This window comes from Micromys minutus, assembly GCF_963924665.1.
Source record: "Micromys minutus genome assembly, chromosome: 9".
NCBI lineage: Eukaryota > Metazoa > Chordata > Mammalia > Rodentia > Muridae > Micromys > Micromys minutus.
Genome location: NC_137978.1, coordinates 48,450,919 through 48,466,298, shown reverse-complemented (window position 1 = coordinate 48,466,298; position 15,380 = coordinate 48,450,919). Strand labels below are relative to the sequence as shown.

The 15,380-nt window shown below is 49.0% G+C and overlaps 1 protein-coding gene across 1 annotated transcript in view; it reads right to left on the bottom strand.

Annotated features, from left to right (window-relative positions):
* Positions 1–1,305: 1,305 nt before the first annotated feature.
* The window catches only part of PAFAH2 (platelet activating factor acetylhydrolase 2), a 23,667-nt gene continuing 9,592 nt past the window's right edge, over positions 1,306–15,380 (bottom strand). The window contains exons 4-10 of the mRNA XM_080921091.1: position 15,380; positions 14,776–14,914; positions 14,036–14,149; positions 9,426–9,517; positions 7,245–7,415; positions 4,762–4,916; positions 1,306–1,429 (exon numbers count right to left, since the gene is read on the bottom strand). The exon at position 15,380 is cut by the window's right edge and continues 68 nt beyond it. Coding sequence (XP_080777217.1) covers positions 1,335–1,429; positions 4,762–4,916; positions 7,245–7,415; positions 9,426–9,517; positions 14,036–14,149; positions 14,776–14,914; position 15,380 — 767 coding nt within the window. The 3' untranslated portion in view covers positions 1,306–1,334. The remainder of the gene's footprint in view (positions 1,430–4,761; positions 4,917–7,244; positions 7,416–9,425; positions 9,518–14,035; positions 14,150–14,775; positions 14,915–15,379) is intronic.

The following is a 15,380-nucleotide window of genomic DNA, read 5'->3' as shown; positions in this document are numbered from 1 at the left end:
CCAACATGAGCATCAATATTCCACAAAACAGGATGAAATGGACAGGATCAGTTTCTTGACTTAAATTGGGGGATGGCCTCAAAAACAAGAAACCAAAAACAGACGATTAAAGCACCCAGGTTCAGAGTAAGAGGCAAGCCAAAGCTGACCTCAGACTTCTCTAGAAGGTTCCGGAGTTGCGCTGGCCAACCTGGTGTCCTCTGAGGCCTGTGCAAATGGCAACCTCACTCTGTTAATAGTTCAAGTCCGTCAACTCACTCAGGATGTTTCCTGACAAGAGACACTTGGGAAACCTCAAAGACACTGAGCTTCTGAGGGGGCCCCTCGGTGTCTGTGTTTTGAGGACAATACTGTTTGCCCAACATGGGCTCCTCAGCATGACAGTTCAAATTGTCCATTACTGTACTTCGTACAGTGGGAAGACTTCCCTAGAGAGAGAAAGGGTGTGTGGAGAGAACCAGGCAGGGTTGGAAGCCCTGAGGTTTCCATCTGGTCTTTGGCTTCATGAGGCAACAATTGCCCAAGGTGAGAGAGTAGGCTTACCCAGTCAAGTTGTTATATCCAGGTTCCCTGGGGCTCTGCCTGGGGCCAGGGGCTCAGCCAGTCTCACCCTACGACTTATTCTCAGTTCAGCCTAAGGAAGTTAGCTTGCCAAGAGTAGGGGATATGGTCAGTTAGTACAGTGGTCTGCCTAACCTTTACGGGCAAACCGCTGTCAAGTCAGCCCAAAGTAGGCACCACAGACCCAGTGGGGTTTTTCCTGAGATGTGCTCTAGGACGGCAAAAGGACTGGCTGTGGGGCTGTGGTGGCACAGACGTAATGATGCCAGATCATTAGAGATGGCCCAAGCCAAGAGAGGACTTGGCTGAGCAGGGAAACGCAGTTCTTTCTTAAGGCAAACAGGACCTGGGACAGAGGTGGGGACTACTGTTATTGAGAACAGGCCCTCAGCACCTAAGTACTTCATAGTCTTTAACTCAAGTGGCTCATGGCAGGTCGGATCCCCAGCACCGAGGACAAGCCAGGCATAGTGGTGACAACTGTCATTCAGAAAGGTCATCCTCATTATGTAGTAAGCTCAGAGCCGGTCTGGGTCATGAGTCCTTGTCTTTAAAAAAAAAAAAATAATAATAATCGGCTTCCCAATCAGCCAGCGATCCATCCACAATCTGTTCTGAGGTGTGTTTAAGATCAATAATCCCAAGAGCAAATTATCCAGTTGCCCAATCAGTGCTCTGATTATATGTATCTTCTCAATCTGGGAAAAGGGGTCCTGCCAATAGGTTGCAAGTATCCTTGGGCAGCTCCTAAGTGGAAACTCAGCTCAAGTGACCTATAGACTGGACAGATAGTGTGGGGCCCCTTGGATGAGCGATGGCCCGAGTCCTTCGATGAAACTGTTCCATTGATCATAGTCTTCCTTCAGGTCTGGATGGGTACAAACAGGAAGGAGGGTTAGGAAACCACTGTAAAGTCAGGACCTCAGTAGCTCCCATGGGCCAGTGGGGCATCCCAGAGGGAGGAGCATCTGGGATATGAAAAGGACTGGCTATGGAGGCCTCCCAGGCAGCTGAGGAGGAAGATCCTGGAGTCAGAACAGCTGGGCCCGGAGAGGCTGTGGAAGCCTTGTGGCTTTCATTTGAGCAAAGTGGGAGGCAGAGCCATTCAGCGAGAGATGGATGGAGGGGCGAGGTGCTGGAGACGAGGGGAGGTGTGAGCTCTTCCAGGAGAGCAGGTGAGGGACAGAGGTGGGTAGTTAAGAGGAAGGAAGCTGCAGTGTGCTCTGGAGGCGTTAGGCAGGAGCTGCTGAGCCACCTCTGTCCCATTTAAGTCCTCCATGTGACAGGACTTTACGACCTTCCTTTCTCCTCATTTATTTATTTATTACTTATTTATTAACATTGGTGCTCTGCCTGCATGTGTTGTTACTGGAGTTACACACGGTTATGAGCTGCCATGTGGATGCTGGGAACTGAAGACACTGCTGTACATCAGGACCCCCTCGGCTCACCAATGAGCCAGGCTACATGCTGGCTGGCACCGCATAACATAACACCGTAACCAGATAACCTTGAAAAAAAACTCAGCGGTCACAGAAATTTTCTAAGCTTTAGTATGTTCCTCTTTAAAAACAACAAAGCTAATAAAGAAACGACTGGAAAGGGCCGTCTTCAGAATCAGACGTGATAATGCATCCAGGGTACTGAGCGTGACAAGTCCTGGTGGCTTCAGTGACTTCAGCATGGTCATCAGAAAATTCCTACAGTCATGGCTGCTGTGTTCGACCTGCTCCTCTGCTAGTCGCTCTCCTTGGCTGTCTCTCCCCTGTCATCCTGTCACCTCAACTTTTTTTTTTTAGGACAGTCTTACTGTGTAGCCCTGGCTGGCCTAGAACTCACTATGTAGAACAGACTGGTCTCAATCACCAAGACACTCCTACCTCGGCCTCCCAAGTGCTGGGATTAAAGGTGTGTGCCACCATTCCTAGTATCCCCTGTCATCCTTAATCTTGGGCTTCTATGTGCCCAGGGGAACCAGAAAGTGTGGGCTGAAGAGCAGGGAGCAGGAACTGCTCAGGCCTCTAAGCTTGGGTCAGAACAGTTCTTTGTTCAAGATTTGCAAGGTGAAATGAGATATGGGGGGAAAAATGCCAATCTGGCTCAAAGCATCAATGCATTCTTAATAGGACAGGTGTATCTTAAACATAAGCGCAATCCAAACCAAACGGGTCGGTTACCCAGGGGAAGAATCATGTCCAGAGCACAGAGAAGGGAGTCCTGCTGGACCAGGAGCTGCCTGGACCATGTTCCAGCCAGGACACCTCTCTTTAAAAGAGGCCCTGACACACTGCACCCAAAGGAAGGCACTAATAAACTAAATAGAGGATGGACGGTAGCTTAGTGAACAGATGACATTAGAGGTGACCACAGATGCCTAACGAGCTGCCATGTGCTACCTGAGACTTCTCTGGTCAGTTCAAGTGACAACCAGAGGTACCATGTTGTGTGCATGCATTATGTGTTTGAGTGACATGTGTGTGTATAGGCATGTGTACTCTCCTGTGTGTATGTGTTTATATGCATGTGTGTGGATGCGTATGTACTCATGTGTGTATTGTGTGTGTATATATGTGTATGTGCTTGCATGTGTATGTTTGTGTGTATGTGTTTATGTGTGTGTGTATGCATGTGTATTCTGGTGTGTGTGTGTGTGTGTGTGTGTGTGTGTGTGAGTGTTGGGAGGTGAGGTGTCTGATCTTGCTGTCAGGTTAGAGTTCAAACCTCAGCTGTCCAGGCAAGCCTGGCTGCCTCTTAATGAAAGTGACTTGTGAGGAGTCAGCTCCATGAGGGTCACAGTACTTCCTCCTTCATGCTGACTTAATCGAAAGAGACATGTGATCACGAAAGCTCCAGGCTGGGGCTGAACAGTGACCAACAAAGGCAAAGATCAGATGACACAAGTATCTCTCTTGGGAATCTGGTGTGAAGAAATAATCATAGGGTGGTGGTAGCACACACTTTTAATCCCAGAACTGGGAGGCAAAGGTGATCTCTGTGAGTTCAAGGACAGCCTAGTCTACAGCGCTAGTTCCAGGACAGCAAGGGCTACACAGAGAAACCCTGTCTTGAAAAAGGAAGGAAGGAAGGAAGGAAGGAAATAATTATAATAAACATATATAAATAGTTCCTACACCCAAAGTTTATCCCCTCAAATACATCTGTGAAGAGAGGGCTCTGAAGAGGAAGATGTGAACCGTCAAAGAGAACCAGTCGTCAGTGGCATAAGCTAAACCAAGTTCTGAGGAAGCAGAGACTGGACAGACAGATGCTTCAGAGGTAGAATAAAAGAGCATAGGAAGAAAGAAGCTAAGGGAACAGGAAGCCACAGGAGGAAGACACAGAAAAACAAGCAAACAGCTCATCCTGCACCTGACCCCAGGCCCCCACCAGGTCCAGCACCCCTCATAAACATACTTTCACTTTTATTTTTCTTGAGGTAAATTAAAATTCTAGTCTTCGTGGCTAAAAATGTTTAATTAGACCATAGACTCCCTTTTGTAGTATTTGTGTGTGTGCCCAGATGTGCACACGCCACAGAGAATGTGTGGGGGTCTGAGGACAGCTCCTTGGGCTCCATTCTCTCCTCCACCTTTATGTAGGTTCCGGGGATTGAACTTGGGTCACCAGGCATGTGCCACAAGCACCGTTTCTCCATGGTGCCATCTCACCAGCCCCTAGACAATCACTTCTAGAATTCAGAGTCCCAGTGGAGGAGCTGATTTTCTTATCCCTCGGAGAAGACACCTTCTCTGGGTAAAGGTGACACCAGAGACCTCAAAAGGCTTTGCATCTGACTGCTCTGTGACTTGCGATATTGGTCACAGTCTTTCCATACTTGGCTTCTTTCCAAAGCTCCCAGACATTTGGGACAATTATTTCTACCAACACCCTACAATGCACCAAGTGGTAAGTTTGGGGACCGAGGTGGCAGAGTAAATGGAAGTGAGTGTATTCTCACACTGAGGAAGCTGGAGCTCAGAGAGATTAGGTTATCAGGCCAAAGTCATTTACCTTAAGTCAGGGCCTAGAGGGGCAGACCTTCAGGAAAAATTTTTCTGGCTTGCTGTGCTGACCATTCTTTCAGTTAGCCTCCCATTACCATGAATCTCCTGGGTCCTGGTCATGTCAGGACAGAACAGGCTGCTGCCGGAGACCCAAGGGACCCCACCTGTGCTCCATAAACCCCACGTATCTCCTTACCAAGGTGTTTCTGCAGGAAGGCCAATATGGCCCGCATCATGACCTCCTGAGCTTCATAAGGGTCCAAGGTCCCACGAGTATAACTGGAGAAGAATTTACCAATCAGGTTGCCTGTCACAAAGGCGAAGTCAGTCTGACTCCGATGAACAGCGCCTCTAAAGAGAAAGAGAAACCGCCCATAGGCGGGTTGAGGTTAAGCACAGGCGTCAAGCACCTACTGTGTGCAATGTGCTCTGGGAAGTAGTTGCCCCTGAAATAGAATCTGAGGAGGAAACAAGAGGCAGTGGACAGCACTAGGGTGTGAACTGAGGTGGGCCCGGCTGCAAAACTGGCTAGATTGCCACGCCTGAGCATCCATGGGAGGAGGGTGAGCCTGTTACAGGGAGTGGGGAGAGGGGGGTGAGCCTCCAGACACCTATTGTTCCTATTATGCCACACCTTTTATCCAGGGACCCCAAGGCCCATGGAACCTTTAACCTCACTGCCAGAACTGTGCCCTGGAGTCAACACAATAATCATAGCAGAGAGGCCATAACAAATGGGTTTTAAATTAAGTCCATTTGCTGTAAATGCATCATTCATTCATTCATTTATTCATTCATTCATTCACTCATGCATTCATTTGTGGTAGACTGGCCCAGGGACTTGCTCGCACTAGGAAGAGATCCTGCCATTACATTATATTCCTAGACCTCTAAACACATGGAATCTACACGTGAAATCCTTGCTGGACCCCCATTGAGCTAAATTACTCATAACTCAAATAAATGTGGAATGGGAAAATATAAATGCTAAAACGCCCATCTAGTGTGTAGAAAAACAGATTTTTAAATATTAGATCTATTTATGCACTGTGCTCGGGGACAGAGCTTCACATTCAGGCTTCTTGGGAAGTGCCTTTACCTGCTGGGCCATTTTCCCAGCCCCAAACTGATTTTCAAAATGTATTGTTTAAGGCACTTGAAAAATGTGTGTAAAATAGTAAATACATTGGCTTCTTGAGTATTCAGAACTAGATGTAAATAATAATATACCAGGGCTAGAGAGATGACTCAGCGCTTAAAACCCCTTGTTCTTATGAAGGTTCTGTTCCCAGCACCCACATAGTGAGTGGCTCACAAATCTCCAGGTTTAAGAATTCAACACCAGATGCAGACAGATCAGTTAGAGGCTAGCGTGGTCTATAAAGTGAGTTCCAGGACAGTCAATACTGTTAAACACTGTCTTGAAAAACAAACAAACAAACAAAAGAATCCAACACCCTCTCCTGGCTTCCATATACAGCAGACAAATACATGCAGGGAAAACTCATATGCATAAAAAATAAAATTAATACATCTAAACATTTGGGGGGAGGCTGAGACAGGATCTCACTAAGTAGCTCTGGCTGTCCAGAAACTCACTACGAAGACCAGGCTGGCTTTGAACTCATAGAGATCCGCCTGCAGCAGCCTCCTGAGTGCTGGGATTAAAGGTGTGTGCCACCACCTCCATAGACCATATTGCCTGTAGTTAAGTCCCCTTTGTGTGCCCTTTCCCTTCTCTACAGGCTACAAGTGGCTGAGTCTGACTGGTCCTGCAGTCTTGTCCCTCCAATGCTATGAAGTCAAAATGAAAGAGGAGCTGGGCCAGGGTGGACAAGATAGGAAGCCACTGATGTCACTGCTTGCAACCAACTGGCCCTCAGGGGGTTGGCATGGCATATAGTTCAGCTGCCTACTAATTCACAGGGTGCATAAAGGCGGCTAGTTGTGTCTTCTTGACCTAGGCCCTGGTGCATGTGTGCTGTTTGGCACAGGTCAGGGAGGTTTCAGGCCTAAGTTCCATACATCTCCCCCATGGCCAACAGCTTAGGACTCCAAAGCCTGCTGGTCTTCGAAAACAGATCCCAAAGAAAGTCAACCTCAGGGCAGTGACCAGGTTAAGAGAATGTGCCTCACTTGGCCAGCACCCAAGAGATTTATCTGGTTTGGATCTCATATCGATGCCCAGATTAGCCTTGAACTTTCCATCCTCCTGCCTTAGTTGCCTATGTGCTGGGATTACAAAAGCGCATCACTAGGCTCAGCTTGCACGAATGGCTTTTATGACCTCTGTGAGCTAGACATCTATGGGAATTCTACAAATCCCCTCAAATTGTCAAACCTTACTATATTCACAGTCTTCAGAACCCAGTAAAATTCCATAGAAGGCTAGAGATGTCTGGACTCCACCCAGACCCAACACACCCATTTTCCAGAAAGGACTAAGCACAGGCCTATCATGTAACCACATAAACTGCGGAAGAAACCTCTGTAGGAGGAGCCAGGCAGAGAAGAGAGACATGTGGGATGCTGCAGGAATTATGATACGGGGATCTCAGCAGTATCCAGACGCTCTGTGGCTATATAAAAAGTTCCGGGTAACCTAGAAGAAATGGGGGGAGTCCTAGCTGACTGAAAAGTGAACAGGACGCTGGGATTGGACCTTTGGAGGATACTTACAGGACAGTCACAATCCTGGTCTGCTCGTGCTGGGCACATATCTTCTTCATCAAGTTGACGCTCTCCACCGTCTGGAATTTCTCGACGTTGATGAAGAACACAGGGCCCCGGGCTTTGGGGTAAAAGTCCCGCTCCAGAGGGAACATCCAAGCATCCAGGGCTATAGCACACCTGGCAGACATCGGGGAGCCATTACTAAGAAACCCAGGCAAGACTACTTACAGTGGAACGGGTTGGAAAGGGACTCGTCTCCCCAGTGGGATGATGACTCAGCAAGCCAGGAGTTGGGAGCTGGGCCCCACACCCTCCTACTGTGATATTATATAGGAATCCCAAAGAGCCTTCTAGAATATATCCTTCCTCCCAGCAAGGGTCAGATCTCCTTCTCTGGATCTACCCTCAGGTGCGGAATGTCTCCTCATTCCCTCAAACACTCAGTCCGGTCAGTACTGAGGGAACACTGTGTGGGCTTAGCCCTCCTGGTGCAGAGACCAGTGGGAAAGGCCACACATCCCAGGACAGCAGGGCAAGGCGGGGGTAAAGGGAGACTGAGAGACTTTGAAAGTATCAGAACGACGGTAGAGCTCTCACACACAAGATACTCCATGAGCCCAGACCCTCGGTAGTGGAGAACCTTGCAAACTTCCTCAGTGCAAAAGTGAAACTGTGGCACTATGACTCAGGGGGACACCTACTCTGTCTTCTCCATTTCAGCAGGGGACAGTCACCTTGCACACAAGGACAGGTACACCCATAAGGTCTCCACTTCCCGTTCTCTTGCTCTTACACATCACTGTGGTCTCACAGCTCAAATGCATGTGACTCTGTCCAATATTCCCATCTCCCACCCCCACCTCCTGCAAATTCATCCTCTCTTAGCTTTGCTGACTCAGCCCGTACCCAGCCAGACTTCAGGAGGCTTTCTAAAATATAAGGTTCATTTTTCTCTGCCTAAAATTATTTAATAGTGTTCTTTTTAAAATTTTATTTTAAAAATATATTTACTTTTACTTATATGAGTACACTGTAGCTGTCTTCAGACACACCAGAAGGGGGCATCAGATCCCATTACAGATGGTTGTGAGTCACCATGTGGTTGCTGGGATTTGAACTCAGGACCTCTGGAAGAGCAGTCAGTGCTCTTAACCGATGAGTTGTCTCTCCAGCCAGTTTATTTTGTTTTTTAAGATAGGGTCCTGTGTCAGGCAGTGTTTTCACATGCCTTTGATCCCAGCACTTGTGAGGCAGAGGCAAATAGAACTCTGAGTTGGAGGCCAGCCTGGTCTACCAAGTAAGTTTCAGGATAGCTAGGACTAGACAGAGAAACCCTGTCTCAAACAACAACAAACGAACAAACAAAAAACTAAAACAACAACAAAAATATGGTCTTGCTTAGGTTTGTCTTGAACCGTATGATCCTCCTGCCTCAGTCTCCAGCGTGCAGTGATATTGGTGTATATATCACATCTCTAGGTTTTTTTGCTAGCCACTTCTTCCCACATAACTTAATCTCTCAAAAGTCAGACCATTTTTGCTCATTGCCACTGAATACCCAACCCATCAAACTGTGCCCAGAACTCAACCCTTGTGTGACACATCCCTGCCCGATGGATGGATGGATGGATGGATGGATGGATGGGTGGGTGGATGGATGGGTGGGTGGGTGGGTGGGTGGAGGCTAGATGGGTGTATGGCTGGATGGGTGGATGGGTGGATGGATGGATAGATGGGTGGGTGGGTGGATGGATGGATGGATGGGTGGGTGGGTGGATGGATGGATGGATGGATGGATGGATGGATGGATGGGTGGGTGGGTGGGTGGATGGATGGGTGGGTGGATGGATGGGTGGGTGGATAGATGGATGGATGGATGGATGGATGGATGGGTGGGTGGGTGGATGGGTGGATGGGTGGGTGGGTGGATGGATGGATGGATGGATGGGTGGGTGGATGGATGGATGGGTGGGTGGGTGGGTGGGTGGAGGCTAGATGGGTGTATGGATGGATGGGTGGATGGGTGGGTGGATGGATGGATAGGTGAGTGGGTGGATGGCTGGATGGGTGGATAGGTGGGTGGATGGATGAGTGGGTGGGTGGGTAGATGGCTGGATGGGTGGATGGATGAATAGATGGATGAATAATGTGTGAAACTTAAGGATAAATGGCATCAATGGTGCTCACCGAAACTGGACCTCCTGGGCCAAGGCAAGAACAGCTGTCGCTCCTCCAAAGGAGTGTCCCATCACAGCCACACGGCTCACATCGATGCTGCCCTGAGGAAAGCAAAGTACTCAGCCGAACCAGACACTCACAGAGAAGCAACCATGAAGAAATGAAGTGAGGTACAAACCAAAGCTGTCCCAGCTGAGCCTCTGGCCAGACTAGGGCACCACACCGACTAGCTTGATTCTGAGGCCGAATGATGGCAAGTCCAAGCCTGGCCTGCCTGGCCTTACACAGTGAACATTACCACAATAAAAAAAAAAATCTCAGTGGCTGGGGGAATGGCTTAGAGGTTTAGAACACTGGCTGCTTTTCCACAGGACCCGGGTTCAATTCCCAGCACCCACGTGACAGCTCACAACTGTATCTCCAACTCCAGGCATCTGACATCCTCACACCAATGCACACAAAACTTTAAAATTTAAATAAATTTTTGAAAAATAAATAAAAGGAACCCCTGTGGTGTGAATCAGCGGCCGAGTGTACGTCTGGCACCCAAAGGCTCTGGATTTGACACCCAGTATGGCAAAGAGAAGAAAAAGGAAAAGACCTCTGTGCTGGACCCATCTCTGATATGAACAACCTTCAAAGGACTGTACTTTTCATCGGGACATTTTGGTTTCTGCTTTGTTTTGAGACAGAGTCTCTATTCATCCCTGGCTGGCCTGGAACTCACTCTGTAGACCATGCTGGTCTTAAACTCACAGAAATCATCCCTCTGCCTGAGTGCTGGGACTAAAGACCTGCGGCACCACAATGGCTTTGTATCTTCCTTGACTTCATACTCCTCTTGCTATGGATACTCCCTGTAGAGGGGGAGACACCCCCACCCCCCATGTTCGTGAGTACCCATTCAGTCAGGAGCCTCCAGGCTTCACCAGTTCATCTGAAAGCCAGCTGAGAAGCAGTCCCTCTCAGCCTCTAGGCAGCAGTTCTCAACCTGTGGGTGGTGATCCCTTAGGCAATCCTCTGCCTCCCAAAATATTTACCTTATAATTCATAACAGTAGCAAAATTACAGTTATGAAGTGGCAATGAAGTGATTTTAGGGCTGGGGGTCTGAACATGAGGAACTGTATTAAATAAAGGGCGGACGCATTAGCAAGTTTGAGAACCGCAGCTCCACAGCTTCCACATCACAAGCTGGTCCTCAAGGATACCTCTGAGGACAGAGGGGAGGAGCACACGGAACTGCTGGTGTCCTCCATTTTGCCCTAGAGCAATGACTGCTCGTGCAGAAAGCAACTCTGGTTCTTCCTCCTCTGTGGATCTGTCCTGATTTTTATCTACAGCTCAGGGGAGAGTTTGTGCGCTCTGTCTGCTCTCTGTGCATCTATTTCTGGTTGTTCCCAGAAGCCTTCAGGGCATGGTTTTATAAAAAGCCACCACCGATGCCTGCTAAGGGGCCAGGGAGATCTCTGCAGGCTTTGTGTACCAGCCTCCGTTAAGCCTTGCTCTCCTCCACTTCTAGCTCCGGAGTGGGTGGGTGTCCTTTCGCCTCCTTGGCTGAGAGACGCAACCAAGGCAGATGGACACTCTTTAGCTTTTTAAATGTGACTGCATTTGTATGCCTCCAAAAGCAGCTCTGTAGAGAAGCCCCCCGCCATGGTTTCCTTTCTACCTGCTGCCTTCTTCCCATCCCTAGCCAGCAACAGTTTCTCCCGTGTCCTTGCTGAGCGCGAGGCTGCACAGACAATCAGATGGGACTTCGCACGCATGCACACTTATCACTCTTCGTGCAGGCGCTCTCTTCACAGCAGTATTGGTACAGGAGCTGCTGCCCCGTCCTTCCCAATGGCTACACTTGACATCACTCGGAAACAGCCAGCTGGCTGCGCACCAAATCTGTCCCTGGACCATTTCTCTGCAGTTCCAGGTGACTGGGTCCTAGCTAACCGTATGAGCAAAAGTCTAACGTCCAGAGCTGGAGAGATGGTTCTGTGGTTAAGAGCACTTTGCTACTCCTGCAGAGGACCGGGGTTTGACTTCCAGCATCCGAATCAGGTGGCTCATAACTGCCTGTAACTGTAGCTCAAGGGGATTCCACAGCTCTGGCCTCTGTATGCACTCACCTGCACTCTCGTGTGTACATACAAAATTATGTGCTATATACATGGTAACATGTATGTGTATACATATATTAACATATACACATATACATAATATACTTATCTTCCAAGTTCATCTATAAAGGCTACCTGCCTGTGCTTTTCTGCTGACCTAAGGTATGTAGTGCATTTGAGTTCAAGAGTCCAGAGGGTAGAGCCTTCAGATGAATGAAGCCTAGGGTAACCTGGCTTTCTAGCTTGTTCCAAGCCCTAAGTACCCAGTTCCGAAAGGAGTGTGGACCCCCAGACTGCCTCTTACAGCACAAGACCCCGTAGACTGAACAGAGAGAGACCTTTCTATTGATTAAGTCACTGAGAGGGGTCTATGTGCCCTGGCAATTAGCAATCCCTGGGGCTCTCAGAGGAATGTGCAGGCTCCTCCCAACTGTTAGCTTTTAGGAACAAAGAAACTCATCTAGGATACTGGATATAGACTAGAAAGTGATGGAAAAGGAAGGAAGGAAGGAAGGAAGGAGGAAGAAAGAAGGAAGGAAAAGCATCTGTTTGTGCTGCTGATGGCTGACACACTGCCTTCCTCAGGGCAGCGGGAGGAGGCTGTTTTCTTCACCACAGGGGGATAACATGTTTAGATGCACTCACTTTCGGGTGAGGTTTACTTAGCTAGCTGATTTCAAATTTCCTCTGGGATTCACCAGGACAGTGGCTGCTGCTCCGAAGAGCCTAACTCGGGACCTCAGGTGGGTGGGTCTGGACGTCAGCCCTGGGGGGACCTACTTTTCCACTCAGCGAATAGTCAGTAACGCCCACCAGAGTCCGTGGTTCTATGCCACGCATGGGCATATGTGCCTTATTTTAAAACGGCTTTTAAAAAAAAAAGAAGTGTTGAAGATAAACACCTTTGGGAACAGAAGTTCCAGATGAAAGCTGGCGCCACCATCTGCCTTGCCTTATTTTAATTTTATGTTACGTGCATGTCTGTATCCTACGTGTGTGCCTGATGCCCACGGAAGTCAGACGGGGTACTAGGTTCCCCAGAAGTAGAGTTGCAGATGGTTGTAAGCAGACATGTGGTTGCTGGGATTTGAACTCAGGACCTCTGGAAGAGCAGTCAGTGCTCTTAACCGCTGAGCCATCTCTTCAGCCCCCTCCACCACTTTAACGGAATGCGGTTTGTAGGTACTAACTTTTTGCATGCCTGTCTTCTTTTGATGTAAAGACGTACTGACTTCATGAGTTTATGTGGGGCGCCCTTACCACAGTAGAATTCTAATTTACCCAGTGGAATATTACATGAGCATTAAAAATAACCCATAAGCAGGACACCACCGTGCACACCTGAAGTCTCAGTACTTCAGAGGGCCAGGAGCTCAAGACCAGTCTCAGCTACACAGTAAGTGTGAAGCCTGCCTAGAAGGCACAAGACCCTGTCTCAAAAAGATAAAACAAGAAGAAGAAAAAAAAAAAAAACATGGAAAACATTAACTAGCCCGGTGTGGTGGCTCACATCTGTAACTTTAGCACTCAGGAGATTGAGCCAAGAAAATTACCATGCGTTCAAGATCAGTCTGGGCTACATAGTAAGTTTTGAGCTAGCCTGGGCTATGAATCAAGACCCTGTCTCAAACAAATTAACTAGCTTGAGAAAACATTCCCCCCTCCTCTTTCTCTGTGTGTGTGTGTGTGTGTGTGTGTGTGTGTGTGTGGTGTTTGAGCAAGAAAAGGCTACTACGTTAGAGGATGAAGAAAAGACAAATCAGAGGAGAAAATGAAAAAGATTAGGCACTGCAAGGTAGACACTGTACCTCCCTGTCTCCAAGTCTCCAACCAGGACAGTGTCATGCCTTCTAGAAGGGGACTTGGGACTCCTTCAGAAGCCTTCTTGGCTACTGACCTGCAGTGGGTTACTTCTCCTTAACACCCTGACTTTGGGAAGGGACTCTACCCGTGTGGCACAGTGGGGCCCTCAGTTCTGGTGTTCCAGCTCCTTTGACCAGGAAGGTGACACAGCCTAGGTAGATAGACCCAAATACTTTCTGTCTCTCTGTCTGTCTCTGTCTATCTGTCTCTGTCTCTCTATCTGTCTGTCTTTCTCTGTCTATCTCCCTGTGTCTGTCTCTGTCTCTGTTTCTCTGTCTCTCTGTCTCTGTCTCTGTCTCTCTCTCTCTCTGTCTCTCTTTCTGACAAAGTGAGTGGTCCATTGGGACTGTGTAAGTCACACAAGGCCACAGCCTAGAAGCTAAGAGGCTCTTTTCTGTTTGATTCTGGGACTGTTCGGGTACAGGCCTGGATTTCTAGCAACTATCTTTCTTGCCTGGAATCTGGTGAGGATGAAGGCCACATCTGCACAAGGAAACTGAGCCCACAGACGAAAGGTAAGGTGCAGAGCCCACAGGTCCAAGACCCTGGCTCTCACTATGCCGGCCTGTGTTCCCACCAGCTGTGTGAGCCAGAGAGACTGTGAGCAATGTGTAGCTCTGGGTCACTCCGAACTTTGTGTTACCTTCAAGGTCATCAGATCCAGTCCTCCCGGGAAGACGTTGATGGCCGGCTTCCCGGCAGAGGCGTCCTGAAGGATCTGCAGCACACGCACACACTCTTCTGCCCGCTGGTGCACCTGCAACAGAAGCGGCCTGAGCATCCCACAGCCACACAGTGAGGGCTGCAGCCCCCACGAGCCCAGGCAGAAAGCAACGGGAGAGGGAGTCTCCAGCATCTCAGCAAACACACAGGCCTCTCGCAGCGCACACGGTCGGGACCTAAGAGTCCATACTCTACTCGCCTGCCCACCAGGCCCTGAGGATGGCCCGACGAGAGGACATACACGAGAGACTTCTCCACCCGAAGGAATGGTGAGTGTTCTTGTTCTCAGGCTGGTTTGGTCCCACTTAGGACACAGGCCTTTGTCTGCCTCCCCTTCCCCCACTGACCCCCACCCTTCCCTCCCCTAACAATCTGACAGTGGATTTCTTGGCAAGGATTTTCGTTTCGCCTCTCTTCCCCAGGCTAGGAATCCTTTACTAGAAGTTTTCAACATGACCTTTGCTGGGGAACAACATGGGGGGCCTCATCCTCTGTTGGTGAGCCAAACATCTACAAAGTCACAGCTGGCATGGGGCTCAGAAAGGAAGCCAACCTGCAGGTGGGCATCCTGGCAGACACAGGGATGAGCCGGCCCCTCTGGGAGTGAGTCTCAGGGACTGAGGCTGAAAGTCTCTGCCCTGCAGTGTGTGACAAGCCTACCTGGGGATTCCTAACATGGAATTCTTTCTCCCCTTCCTTGATTCGGTGGAAGGAGATCCATTCCTCCTCTAGAGATTCAGCGGGCGAGCTCTCTTGTGAGCTCTGCTTGCAGAAGTAGGTGGTCGCAGCTGACTGGTCCCTGAACCACGTGTGCCATTGGAGAGAGGAAAGGAGATAATGGTGAGGTACTTCTCCCTGTACCTAAGCCTCCCTTCCAGCCATGACACACCGGCTCTCCACTTGGCTGGTAAGTAAGATCAGGGGCATACAAAGAAGAGAGTAAATGTGGGTCAGGGACAGGCCTGGGTTTGAGCCCAGAGTCAGCAGTGTCACTTTCAGACAGCCAATGGACATCTTTGAGCCTTGTTATTCTATCCTCTTAAATGGGTATAATAACCTATTTGCACAGTCATTAGTAATAATACATTGGTCTAGGGATGTAGCTCAGCGATAGAGCGCTGGCCTAGTGTGGGGGTCTGAAGCCCTGGCATGACAAACTAAGAAAAGACAAAAGAAAGAACACAGTGATAGGCAACTAGCCTACACCTAGCTCACCACAAGTATCTAGCAGACGGCAGCTCATTGGGTTCTGCGACTCACTCACC